The following is a 13060-nucleotide window of genomic DNA, read 5'->3' as shown; positions in this document are numbered from 1 at the left end:
GCGGGGGTGTGCGGTGTGTGGGGTGGCGGGAGAGGGATGCTGTGTAATTTTATCCACGCTGCACTCTGGGAGTTCACACGAGACTGATACCTTTTGCCTCCTCTGCTCTGTATCAATTGGTCGCAGATCAGGCTATTGTTGCAGGAAGCTGCTTTTATTTCTATGCTCCGTCGATCAACTATTTTCCCCCGCAGTCTCTTGCAGAAATTCAGCGGCTCTCTCCCTCCCTCCCTCCTTCCTCCTGCCTGTCTCTCACGCATGCCGTCTGTCTATCTGGAAACCCAAGGAGAAGGCTGATCACGGCAGCTCCATCTAATACAAACAGCTGGGACTCTTCGGTGGCCTTTGCTGATGTCTATTGATTTAAGTAAATCTGAGACAGATAAAAGGGCCGGATCGAGGCTTGATAAAATCTTGCCAATGCTGCACGGCTCGAAACAGAGTGTGCTCGGCAACTGCGGAGTGCTGCGAGCAGGACGGCTTTGATGGGACCCCTGGTGCCACTCGCTGCGAGCCTCGCTCTCCCCAGCAGACCAAGCGCTGCGGCCACCATGCCACAATGGTCATAACTTGGATCTTGTTCCTGAGTTTGTTGCAGGAGCCGTGGTGCCCGGGGCGGGCCTCGGGGGTGCCCGGAGCCTCCCCGAGTGCCCCCCGGCCGCGCCGGGATGCGGGGGGTCGCGGCGGCGTCTACGAGCACCTCGGGGGAGCGCCCCGGCGCAGGAAGCTCTACTGTGCCACCAAGTACCACCTCCAGATCCACCCCAGCGGCAGGATCAACGGCACCCTGGAGAAGAACAGCGCCTTCAGTGAGTACCGGGCGCGCCTTCGCCCGTCCCGCGTCCCCCCGGGCCGGGCTGGGCGGGGAGGGGTGTCCCTGGAGGCCCCGGCGGGCAGCGGGCGCTGGACGGGGCGGACGGGGCGGTGGCGGAGCCGCTCCCACCTCCGCTCCTGCCCCGCGCTGTCCAGGGGAACGGGGGCACCTCCAGCTGTCGGAGCTTTTCGCCCCCTCCCCTCGTCGGGCTGGGCGAGACCTCGCCCCGGCGTTTCGGGAGCCCGCAGCTCCATTCCCGCTGCCTCGCACCCTCCGGCTCCCGAGGGTCTGTCCCTCGGGAACTGGCAGCACCCTCTGCCCCCGAACTGGGCGGGGGACCCCCGAGCCGGCCCTGAGGGGTGCGGGGACACGACCGGCGGCGGAGGGTCTCAGTCCCCCCGGGGCAGAGCGGGACCCCCAATGCCGAGGTTCCCCCGACGGGGACCGGGACGGCGCAGCCCGCCCGACCTGTCACTTGCCCTCCTTGCGCCGGGAGCTTCCCACGCCAGCTCTGCCCCAGCCCGGAGCGCTGGGCAGCCCAGCCCGTGCCCTCGCACCTCCCCGGGACACAGTCCCCGGACCTTTCCGACGCGCGGTGGGCTGCCCACGCCTCCCCCATCCCATCCTGGCTCCCGCGGGGGGCTTGAGCTTCCACCGGCTACATCACATCTGCCCCCTTTGACATGTGCCGGGGATCGGCGGTAATTGAGATGAAAGGGGATACGTCGGGAGCGAGGGGGTTTGTGCGAGGGCGGCCGGAGGGAGGAGAGCGGGGCTCGGCACCGCCGCTGCCCCGGGGGGAGCCCCGGGCGCCCCCGCACCCAGCCCGGCCCCTGCCCCGGCCCCGCAGCCCCAGGAAGCGTAAATCCCGCCTGGCGATGGCACACAGAGATAGGGAGACCTCAGGGATCTGTCTGAAGTCCATAAAGGAAAACCACTATTTCCTAGAGAAACCCCCCCTCGCTGTCAAAGCCCGGGGGAGGCTCCTGCAGCAGCAAACCGGTGCCTGATTCAAAACAGCTGCACCAAAGCCAGCCCAGCCCTCCCAGGCCAGCAATCCAGCTCTGCAAAGGGGACAGGCCCCTGGCCCTGCCTTGAGCATTGCCCAAGGGTTCGGGTGCAGGGGTCACCTCTTGCCTCCAAACACTCGTAGGAAGTACTGAGCCATCAGGTCGTGGCTGGAGAACTGAGAGCAGGGTTTGAGTGAGCCAGCTGGAGAGAGCCATGAACATACAACATCTTTGGAGCCATTTGTGCCTCCAGCAGTGTCCTGGCACCTTTGGCTGGACATAAACATCATGGCAGGTAGTGCAGCAGCCTTGCCTGTGACACTTGCTGTGCTGGAGATCCCATCTTTGATGGCCTGAAAACCTCCTCCCTTTTAATTTGTCTCAGACAGTCATACAGTTCTTTTCTGGAGGGCTACACTGACCTCTTAAGTGACAAGTTCCTTTCATGATTATGTACATGGCTCTAAAATACAGCTGACTCACTCTGTTTTACCCTCTGGAGACCTCAGCAAGGGCTTTGTCCTGAAACGGGGCAGCTTTGTGACTGGTTTCAGTAAGTCAAGAGCTCTTGTGTTCCTAGGCATTGAAGAGGACTTAAACTTTTTTTATATACATATGGGATTAAGTGAGCCTCTAGCTCAGTGTCAGATCTTTTTCATTTTTGATGGAGTTCAATCTCAATCAGACATCTGAGGATTTACTGTCCACCTTGTCTCAAACAATTCCCGCGCCATCGCTGCTTTCCGCTGTTTCAAAATAACAGTAATTTCATTCCCGTGATTGCACTGGGATTTTGATGTGAGCTAGGGAGAACTGTGAAATCATACTCTGCAGGTAAGCAGTCATGCAGGTGTATCTGAAAAAAAAATGACACCTGAGCAATAACATATCTCCTAACTGTTTCTGTTTCTAGGTATTCTGGAAATAACCGCTGTGGATGTTGGAATCGTTGCCATCAAGGGCTTGTTCTCCGGCAGATACCTGGCCATGAACAAAAGGGGCAGACTTTATGCATCAGTAAGTTTTACTCAAGTCTGGCATATGCCTGTCATTTCCTCTGGGGAGCACTGATTTCTCATAAATAAGCATTTCTAGAGAAAAGAGTAACATTATGATGGGTTTTTGTCCGGAATTGTTGCAGGCGACTAACCAATCAGCATATTCTTAAAAGAATTAAAAGAAGATGTGGTTTTACTTTCTTACTGCCTGTAAAGCCAAAGGTACATGGAATGTAATTCCTTGTACTTCCAAAGAATGTATTGGCAAAGATATTTCACATGGCCAAAGTTCTGGGCACTTGGGTGCACTGATAAAGACTTTGTGAGCCAACTCTTGCAGTGCAGAACATCCACCCCTGTTCAGAATTGTCTCTGCTGATATTTGATGTGGATCTTGGACACTGGCAGAGGATATACATGTCAGGTAAAGAATATCCAGGAGTAACTGAGCATTTATGTTCCAGGAAAGCAGCCTCCTGCTGGGGGTTTCTTTGCACAGAGCACTTGGTTGAGCAGTGAAAGGATTTAAGGGTACTAAAAGGCAGGGCTATAGCTACTAAAAGGAAGCACAAGAAGGTGCAAGAAGATAAAGGTGAAAATAAACACCTTATTTTACTCCTTTGACCTAATTTTGAGCCCTGATCTGTGAGATAAAATATGGGTTGTGATGATATTAGTGTCTTTTCAGCCTAGACAATATTCCCCCTCAGTGAACAAAACACTCCAGCTTAGACTTCTTCACAAACTAATGCCCGTTTGTCAGTGTGTACTATACACATTATCCACCTACTTGGGTTTCATCCATTGTCTTTGATTACATCCCAAGCAATCTTGTGTTCTCTTAACTGCATAACAGCCACACTGTGCAGTGTCTCCAGGAATGCTGGGATATGGAAGCAGATTAGAAGGTGGCAAATGTGACTTGAGTGAGATTTGCTTCCTTTAACTAGACGTTAGATGTAATTCTGCTGATTTGAACAGCGTCCCTGAGCAGTGTGAGCTTTTCCCTTGTGAAAGCAGCTCAGGTAATACAATCAACTCTGTTTTCTCCCCAGTTTAACACATTTTACTCCACCCTTTTCAAGAAAGTTCTGGCAGTGTTTACAACCCATCTTCTGTAATGTGTCTCACGTGATGCTCACTGATAAAGGGGCCTGTGTGCAAAGATGATGGTTCTTTGCTGGTGGAGAGAAGCAGATCACAAACAATTTTGGCAATGGAAAATGCAAACAGAGAGGAATGAGGACATAGCAGCTCTGCTGTGCCACTTCTGTGATTCTGTGCCACTTCTGATTAAAATGGGCATCTTTTCAATGGAGCTCCTCCATCAGTTCAGAGCCAGCATCTGTCTCAAAGAAATTATTGGGAAGGATGATTTTTTTCAAGGTCTTTCTCAGCTTTCTCTCTTTCTTCTTCAAAATAGGTGTATTTTTTCCCTTCAGATTAATTATACTGAATTAAAATAGGACTAAACAAATTCTGAGCAAAAAGCTTCTCTCCTGAAGTGGAGAAAAGCCTAGAACAGGATGGCTCTGAGACTCCTTTTCTCCCTTTCTAGTTTAAGGAGCATCAGGCCATCCTGAAGTTTCTTCAGCCAAAGAGTATCAACTGTGGAAGGTTTCTGTATAACTAGGAAAGAAAATTTTTGCTCTTCCAGCTGTAGTTTGAGAGAGACTGTTTCAGACTTGTGTTTCAGAGCTGCAGGGACAATCCAGGAAAAGCTTTTTTGCTCCAGCTTTTTTTCACAGAAGCAGCGTGGGGTGAGGGCTCAGCTCAGGGGAAACTCCCTGTCTTTACTTGCCTAGAGAAAACTGTCCAACAACTTTACTGATATCGCTGGTCCAAGACCCTGTGCCAGGCCCCTGCTTTGAATAAGACTCACTAATTCAGGGATAATTATACAGGGAGTGTTTTATCAAGTAGTATTGGAATAACCCTGTTATCCCTTGCTTCACCAATTTTCCCGTGTCAATGAAACGAGTTTGTTGGGTCTGCAGAATTCCTTTGTGTCCTTGGCAGATCGTGATAATCCTGTAGATTTATCCTCTGTGATAAAACCCTCTGCAACCAGAAGGGGGGGAGACAGCAGGACAAATCCACTTCCATCTGGTGGCTGTGTGGGCTCCAGCACCACAGCACATGAAAACCTTGTCCCTGCAAGGAAAGGCGCTTCCGTTCTACAGCTGGGAAGCTGAGACATGTGGAGCCTTTTAAAATCTTGTTAAACGCCCAGCAGCATCTCTGGTGAGTGAACAGCATCAGAGACATGTTGTCAGTGGGGTCTATGGCTTTTCTGGCCCCAGCCTGGCTACCTGTGCCTTTTCCATGTCCTCCAGGGAAGCAGTGCAAAATAAAATACCTCTGTAAAGACCACGGTAACAGTTCCCTTCTGCCTCTGTGCTTCACACAGGTTAGATACCGAAATCTTAATCACACAGGTACAGCAAAGATGGTCTTGCAGTTAAGAAAAGATGTACAGTGTGGGAGGTCCTCTGTGCTGCTCCCGGGGAGGAAGAAGGAAGGAGTTCCTCGTGCCAGGCTCTTGCACAGTTTTCTTTCCGTTAAGGGCCAGATGAAAAGGGGCAAATTTGGACAGATCATGTGGGCATCTGGGATGGGTGTATGTTCTCCCTTGCAGTTTATGATAGAGGAGCAGCCTGGAATTTTGGAGGAACGTGCTGGTGGGCAGACAGTGCTTTCATTTTGTTATGCTGAAGCAAAGAAGCTCCATGAATCTGTGGTTTACTGCTCAAATATCCAAAGTAAACTGGATGTAACAGACATGCACGTGTATCTAATGCCTAATATACCAATGGAAGAGCCACATTTTATATTAAGCTGTAGCATTTTACCTTTTTGATAGAAGGCAAAGGTTGATAGGCAGCAATGAAATCACCTGGTCACAGCAGCATTAAATTCATAAGCACGCACATGAAAAAAATTGCAGCTGAACAATCAGCTGCTTGCAGTTCATTCCTATTCATATGTCATTTTTTTTTTTGGTTTCAGTGTGGTTTTGGGCCTCTGCCTGTCTCTGATCCACAGAGTGTGCCCACACTGCTGATGGGGAGCACCTTGTACCAGGGAGCTTCTCTCGCGCTCGCCTTTCGCACCACCGGCCTGAGGTTTTCTCACCAGACTGTCCTGATCCTAAACACTGAGTAGGGTCTTGCCTAAGATTTTGTCATCTTTTTTTCGTCCGCAGGAAAACTACAACTCGGAGTGCGAGTTTGTGGAGAGGATCCACGAGCTGGGGTACAACACCTACGCGTCCCGTCTCTACCGGACCGTGCCCAACAGGGCCGGCACCAAGCGCAAAGCCGGCGCCGAGAGACTCTGGTACGTCTCCGTCAACGGCAAAGGGCGACCCAGGAGGGGCTTTAAAACCCGCAGGACACAGAAATCCTCCCTCTTTCTGCCCAGAGTACTGGACAACAAAGACCATGAGATGGTCCGACTGTTCCACACCAACGTGAAGTACCGGGAGAGCCTCCTGAGGGCCCCGAGCAAGAACCGGCGGAGGAGGAGAGGACACTGATGGGGTGGGGGGGGAGAGCTCGTGCTGGGGATGGAAGTGACTGAGAGTCTTCAAAACACTGCTAAAAGAACTAACAGCTGTGATGGTACGACAGGCGTTAACACGGACAGTTTTTATTACACTGCGTGATTAGAACTGAAAATCACATCCCTTACTTTTAGTCGTTGTAGGATTAGCACCCGTGGTAAAAGAGATGTGAGGTGAACTGAGGCACGTTCAAATGTAAATTAGTTGGATGTAATAATTTTGTCAATGGCTTTCACATTTTCTTTTCTAAAAAAAAAAAAAAAAAAATTATATATATATATATATATATATGACTTTCATTTCAAGTATTTTCATTCCAACTTGCCACAGGTGCTCAGTGGTCCTGTCCTTCCAGAGCATGGGAGTATTTTACACCTGCCAAATTTGTGTCCACAGAGAAGGTATAGCACTTTCAGGGCTCTTTTGGCCAGAAGAAGCTACATCCTTACTTTTATTTAATACAGGAGTTAGAAAACCGACAGGTTTTTTTTTAACTTACGTGTATTTATTTTTATTTTATGATCAGCCTTTATCAATTACACTTTTTCCAAGACTGTCCAAGAAAAGTAAGCCTGTAAGCTCCTTCAAACATTGCAACAGAGCTACACATTACTAGATTACTCTTGAATTTGTTTAATTAAAACCCCAAGACGCCTGACCGTGTCATTCAAATGAATGAATGTTGGTAAAATGGCATTTGCATTGGCCCAGGTTTAGCAATATAAAGCTGTTTACCAGTTGCTGGATCCTCTCTTGAAACACAACTCAAATGTGATGTGAAAGAGAGTAGGTTTGGGTTGGATATTAGGAAAGAGTTCTTCCCTGTGAGGGTGGGGAGGCCCTGGCACAGGTTGCCCAGAGAAGCTGTGGCTGCCCCATCCCTGGGAGTGTCCAAGGCCAGGTTGGACGGGGCTTGGAGCAACCTGGGCTAGTGGTTGCTTCCAACCCAAACCATTCCACGATTCTATGACTTTTCTACTGTGATTCTGGAAGTTGAGAGGAGTCCACATCACAGATTCAGTTTTGAACAGGGAGTTAAGCTTTAAAAATTTCTCTTGACAGCCAGGAGATGACATTGTAGTGCAAAGATTTAGATTCAACCTGAATTTAACAAAAGAGCTGTAAGTTAAATTTGACATTATGTAGAAACAGGTGCAAATCCCATTTCTGGTCATACTGAGACAAAGGTCTTCCTGTGGGCTGCTATTGAATGAGCTCATTTAAATATGCTCCTTTAAAATTAGGCAGTGAGAATTTTCCATTCATTAAGAGGTGAAATCTGTGAGAGAGAGCAGTAAGATGAGTCCACAGGCATTGACTAAGCCTAGTGGTTATAGGTTTAGCACTAGTTACATCCCTATAAAGGTAAATCCAGAAAGGGGCCTTTATACCAAATAGTATCTCATTTCTTCCACCCTTGTATCCTTTCTGTAATATTCTAACAAAGAAGGAAACTATGTTTGAATAAGACAGTCAAAAGTTCCTTGGTCTCTGTTCTCCTTTATACTGAAATGATGTAAAGAGAACACTTAAATGATGTACATTAAATAATGGTGCACACAGAATAGACCCAGGTTTAAAGAAGGGTAGAGAAAACCACGAACCGTGTTCCCAAATTTTCTTGCTTTTACAAACTAGCTGAAAATAGTGATGGGATAGTCACAGAAGTAATCAGGCAGTATCCTGGCAGGAGCCACTGTAAAAGCTGTGCAAAGAGGAAACGTTGAGACTGAAAAAGAAACAGAACTGAGATTTTCTACCGTAGGGCTCAAGGAACCTTCTGAAAGTTGGTCATGTCAGCGAAGAAAATTAAGTTTTGGGGACACATTGTTGACTCTCTCAGCTCCCTGTTTCACTTCCCACTAGTGGTAGGGGCTGACTGGGCAGGAGAGAGAGGGAGGCAGGGGGTCCTCACAGCTCTCAAGCTTCAAGAACAAAATGCAAGGGAAGGAAAGTGTCAGTAAACCCAGCTAGCAGGGAAAGATCACAAAGAGCTGAAGATTAAGAGAGATGGTTCCCCCCATGCCTAATTTCTAAATAAATAAATCAAATCAATTAGTAAAAAATATTTATTTTGGCCACTTTCAGATCTGCTTCACCTCAGCTTGTAAAAGAAGCAACATCCATTCTCAGCTTCCTCTCCCCTAAAATTGTTGTAAAGTTGATGACCAGTGACTGCTTCAGATATTTTTGATACAGCTCTGACTGTCCAAGGAAAGTGAACAAACTCCTGTTTCCCATGACACAAAGATGCATCTTCACCCCAGCTCCAAGTCCCATTGCCCATCAAACATTTACTCTTCACTCTCAGCTTTTCTCAAGGGCAAGTATTTGTGCTGGCTGTATCCCTTGCTTTTCTGCCTCTGTTTTTATCACATTTTCCTCTCATTCTTCCCTCCTTCTGCCTCTCTTTTACAGATGGTCCAACTATCTACCATAGAGCAACAGCAGGTAATTGCTGTAGGTGATACAGGAATATCATTAATTACATTTTTGAGCTGTATTGCATTGTTTCAACCACTTTGCCAAAGGAAATTGCAAGGAAGTTTAACTTAACACATGAACTACATCCTTATTTCACTGTTAGTTTTCATCCCAACAAAGTCTAAAATACTAACACTGTAAAAGACAGAAAAAAAAAAGGAGGGGGGAGACAAAAGAAAAAAGTAACCAACTGATTGGACACAATGGCATTTTAACTACTGTAAGTAAGTGATGATTTTCACATCAACCTAAAACAATTTCACCCACATTCTTAGAATTTTTCTTTGCTCGGTCTCATTGCAGCAATTCAAAGGAGATGGCTTTGGGATTTGTCTTTTTTTTATCTTTTCAGAAATATTAATGTTCTTGTTGAAATGCTTTTCATTACAGACATTCATTACTTAATATTCTTTTAGCAACCTTGAATTCCACAGTTCCCAGACACTGACAGGCTGAAATCCTGTTCATGATAATGATCCTAGTTGTATTCTATATCCCATTTTATTTATTTGGACCAGAATCCTGTGGGAATCCTTACAAGAGGAAGTAGATTTGAGTTATTTTCTCCTTAGGATTAAAACATCAAGACGTGTCTCCTGAGTGACTTTTTACCTTTCCATCACATGGGCCACGATCAGACTTTTTGTCTTTTATTTTTTTGAGGAAGATGTAAACTTTACTCCTTTTTGGGTTGTAGAGTTTCTGCAAACTTCAGAAGTTCATTGACATCCTCAAACCCAGAAAGCTGGGGTCATAGAAAGGGTTATTCAGGGAAGCCAAACCTGGTGAAGAGCTCATCTGCTGCAGCCTTTAGGTTAGATACCAGGTCAATTTTCAGCTGTTTTGGGGTTCAGAATCCATTTCAGGGCCACCATCCTGTGGTTACATCTGTTCTGTATGAATTGTACAAATTCTACAAATATCGCGTTACTTTCCCAGCCTTGGAAAACCGACACATTACTTGGACTGGACTTGAATGTCATTGTCTTCCATGGGCATGAGGCAGAGAAAGTGCATCAGGGGGCTTTGGCAAAGTTTTCATTTTCTTACTTCAAAACACAGAGCCTGGTCTGTGACTTCTTGATTTATATCTGAAGCAGATTTTTTTTTTTTAGCTCCTTTAATCCTTTCTTTATCCCATCATAGCTCCGTTCAACAACTTCATGTGAAATAGTCTGGTCTTTGGTGATTATGTTATTAATTTTGTGGTTGTGTGTTCACAGAAAGCAAGAGTTGTGCATGAAACACAAATAGCTCCCCTGAAGTTACAAGAAAGGAATTGTTTCCGAATTTGCTCACACATTTTTCTCCACTTTCTAAGCACGGATTTTCCTTCTCTTTGAGCATCATTAATTTACCATCCTGAGATGGTATTTTAGTAATTTTGAGGGATTTCTGTCTCTTTGTTTCACCACTTGCTAGAGGTCTGATATTGGTTTCTACAAGCCCTGCTCCTGTTGCCTGTTTGCTTCAGCAAGAGCAGCAGTGCACCCCATTTGTATTTGGAAACTGCCTCACATTTATTCCCTCAACATTTAGGAGAGAGAGAGACTGGTGACATTTCTCAAGGTAACCTTATTTCATTACAAAGAATGTATGAAATCTGTTTTTCTCAGTCACCACAAGCATGAAAACAATGCTAGAGGGGATGTTTTGTTCATACTTCTTCATGGCACCAGCTATCCCCAAACCCTCTCCCTTTCGAGTGCTTTCCTTGGATTTCCTGCTTTGCTTCCTGATGTTTCCACTTTCTTCCCTGCTTTTCTTCACAGATGGAAAACAACAGGCAGAGAAATCCTTTTGACCACACGTGCCTCTCCTTTGGATGGTTGCATGGACCTGGTTTTGGAGAGGGGCTGGTACTAGTTCAACTATTTAGTTGAAAAGGCTTAACTGTTTCTTATAATTGTCTGCCTGGAGGATGTGGTTACACCCTCAGCTTTCAGAAGGTTTACTCCCATCCAGAACAGCTCAGGCTGACAAAAAGCTGTTACAACACACTGATATTCATCGTTCATCAAATCAGATATTCGATTCACGACCTCATCTGGAAATATGAACTCAGAGGAGCAGACAAGGAAATATATTAAAGTTGTAGCCAGGCAGGGCAATATGAGATATCAAAGAACAAAGCCATTGAAAAGGCTCTGAGTTATAGCAAAATTCTTCCCCCTGAGCACCCTGCCACCACTGAGCATCTCCCTCTCACACCTAAACAATAACCCCAAAAAATAAAGCTGTTAACCATGGCAATGAAAGCTTTGCATCTTAGTGTTTATTTGTATTTGATACAAAGGATAAGATTCTTCATGCTTACATGCCCAGAGTTATATGGAATTTTCCTCTGAAAAAATGTAGAATCAATAACCTTAAAAATGAAGAATCCTCTTTCTGGCCTCAAAAACTGAGGGAGAACATTAAAAGAGAGTGGTTTGCAATGTACCTCTCTGAAAATATGTAAAGACAAATTAAAGCCAAACCTTTCAAAGTTTAGTCATCATGAAATTACTGCTGGTCATATTGATACAGCAAATACATTTGCACCTTTGAGCCCCAAGCAAACAAGATTCTACATATTTTTACACCCCTGGAATTGAGATGTTCCAGTATTAATTACCAGTAACGTGCCTTGTAAGAGGAGGCATTCAGTTAGGACAGCTCTTTATGCTTTGTTGATGTGCAGAATTGTTTCCTAAGAACCAAAGGAGATCAGCATGTCACTGTGCCAAAAAGATTTTGATGGGAACTGCTGCGATCTGTCCTATCAAAACAACCATCTGGGCACAGAGGGACCTTACTGACAGCTCTCCTTTTTCTCCTCTGGGAATGCAAAATATTTTTATTGGTAATAAATATAGCATCTTTCTACTGGTCACAAAAGAATTGTCTTTTACCAGTATAATGCACCAGCAAAGAAGAAAACAAGTGAAAGAACATATGGTGGGATGAAATGCATTGAAGTGATTCAAATGGACCTTGTTAGAATTCTTCATGATATCAAACATTTAACATTTACAAAACACAAGCTGTATCTGGAATGGTTTAAAAATGTCCTGCAGTCAGTGAGTGTCTTTTTGCAGGTTAGATAGAAAGAAGGCATTTTTTTCTATGAGGGTGCCACAGGTCTCCCAGAGAGGCTGTGGATGCTCCACCCCTGGAAATGTCCAATGCCAGGTTGGAAGGGGCTCTGAGCAACCTGATCTGGTTGAGGACTCCCCTGCTCATTGCAGGGGTTTGGACTGATGACCTCTAAAGGTCCTTTCCAACCCAAACTATTCCATGGTTCTATGATTCCCTGTGGCACAGGGGAGGGATGCTAACCTGCCAAAGCCAGGAGACTGCAAGGAGTACCTGCTGATGAACCAGACCCTGACAGATATTCCTGCATCTTCTAGAGCTTAAGAACTGGATGTGAAACATCTTCCATCACCCCTGGGTTACTTCTGGTCTCCTCATGTCATGTCATAGCTGTACAAGTCTTCAGGGACAGAAGAATTATTGTTTTTTTCTTCGTTTTGGTAATGACCTTTTTAAAAATGATCACGGATTCCTATCTGCTGCCAAAACCATTTTCCCAACTACTGAGTTCCTTGACTTGTCCACAAGAAAAGCTTGGCTGGAAGTAGATGAGCAACGTGAGGGATGTCCCCTCCTTTGTGGTTGTTTTTCATGTTGTTCATTTGCTGATATATATAATAAAAAGGCACCTGTGATGGGAAATGGGTGTTTCTCACCCACATCTGTGTTGTGGACACAACCCCGAGGGACAAACTGACCCAGGGAAGGAAACATTGCCAGCTGCAAATCTCACTTTACACATATTGTGGCCATTAAAGTGACAGCAAAAAGAAACAACCAGCTTCTAAAATACAAACAAAAAGGACCCAAAAATATTACATTAGTAAAAGCAGGCATCTAAGAAACTAGGTGTAAAAATTTTACCTTGAATTTGAATTATTTTTCTCCAATTTGAGGCCAAATTGTTTTTTTTGTAAGCAAAAGGTGCCTTGCTTTTTTGGGTCTGCTCAGAAAATGATGTTGGCAAAGTTTATTTCAGTGCCATGAATTAGCAAAGCAGAGGGGAAAAGAGAGTGAGAATACATACAAAACCCCAGGGAAATTTGGGAAACTTGTGCCTCCTGTGAGCACTAAATAATAAAAGAAAACTAAATGGTTTGGATGAAGTAAC

At 45.7% G+C, this 13060-nt stretch overlaps 1 protein-coding gene across 1 annotated transcript; it reads left to right on the top strand.

Annotated features, from left to right (window-relative positions):
* Positions 1 to 559: 559 nt before the first annotated feature.
* On the top strand, positions 560 to 6360 carry FGF3 (fibroblast growth factor 3). The gene is made up of 3 exons (XM_027732454.1): positions 560 to 809; positions 2738 to 2841; positions 6028 to 6360. Exons 1-3 carry the CDS (start codon positions 560 to 562, stop codon positions 6358 to 6360), a joined length of 687 nt encoding a protein of 228 aa, XP_027588255.1.
* Positions 6361 to 13060: the final 6700 nt, after the last annotated feature.

Source organism: Pipra filicauda, unplaced genomic scaffold (assembly GCF_003945595.2).
Source record: "Pipra filicauda isolate LSUMZ 115617 unplaced genomic scaffold, ASM394559v2 scaffold45_size4122338_pilon, whole genome shotgun sequence".
Taxonomy (NCBI): domain Eukaryota; kingdom Metazoa; phylum Chordata; class Aves; order Passeriformes; family Pipridae; genus Pipra; species Pipra filicauda.
Note: the sequence above shows the minus strand (reverse complement) of the source record. Positions and strands in the feature narration are given on the sequence as shown.

Excerpts from the sequence above, each read along its gene's own strand:
- FGF3 (XM_027732454.1), top strand. The coding sequence starts at position 560 with ATGGTCATAACTTGGATCTTGTTCCTGAGTTTGTTGCAGGAGCCGTGG. Across the intron at positions 810-2,737 it reads GGAGAAGAACAGCGCCTTCA|GTATTCTGGAAATAACCGCT; the intron begins GTGAGTACCGGG and ends TTCTGTTTCTAG. Across the intron at positions 2,842-6,027 it reads GGGGCAGACTTTATGCATCA|GAAAACTACAACTCGGAGTG; the intron begins GTAAGTTTTACT and ends TTTCGTCCGCAG.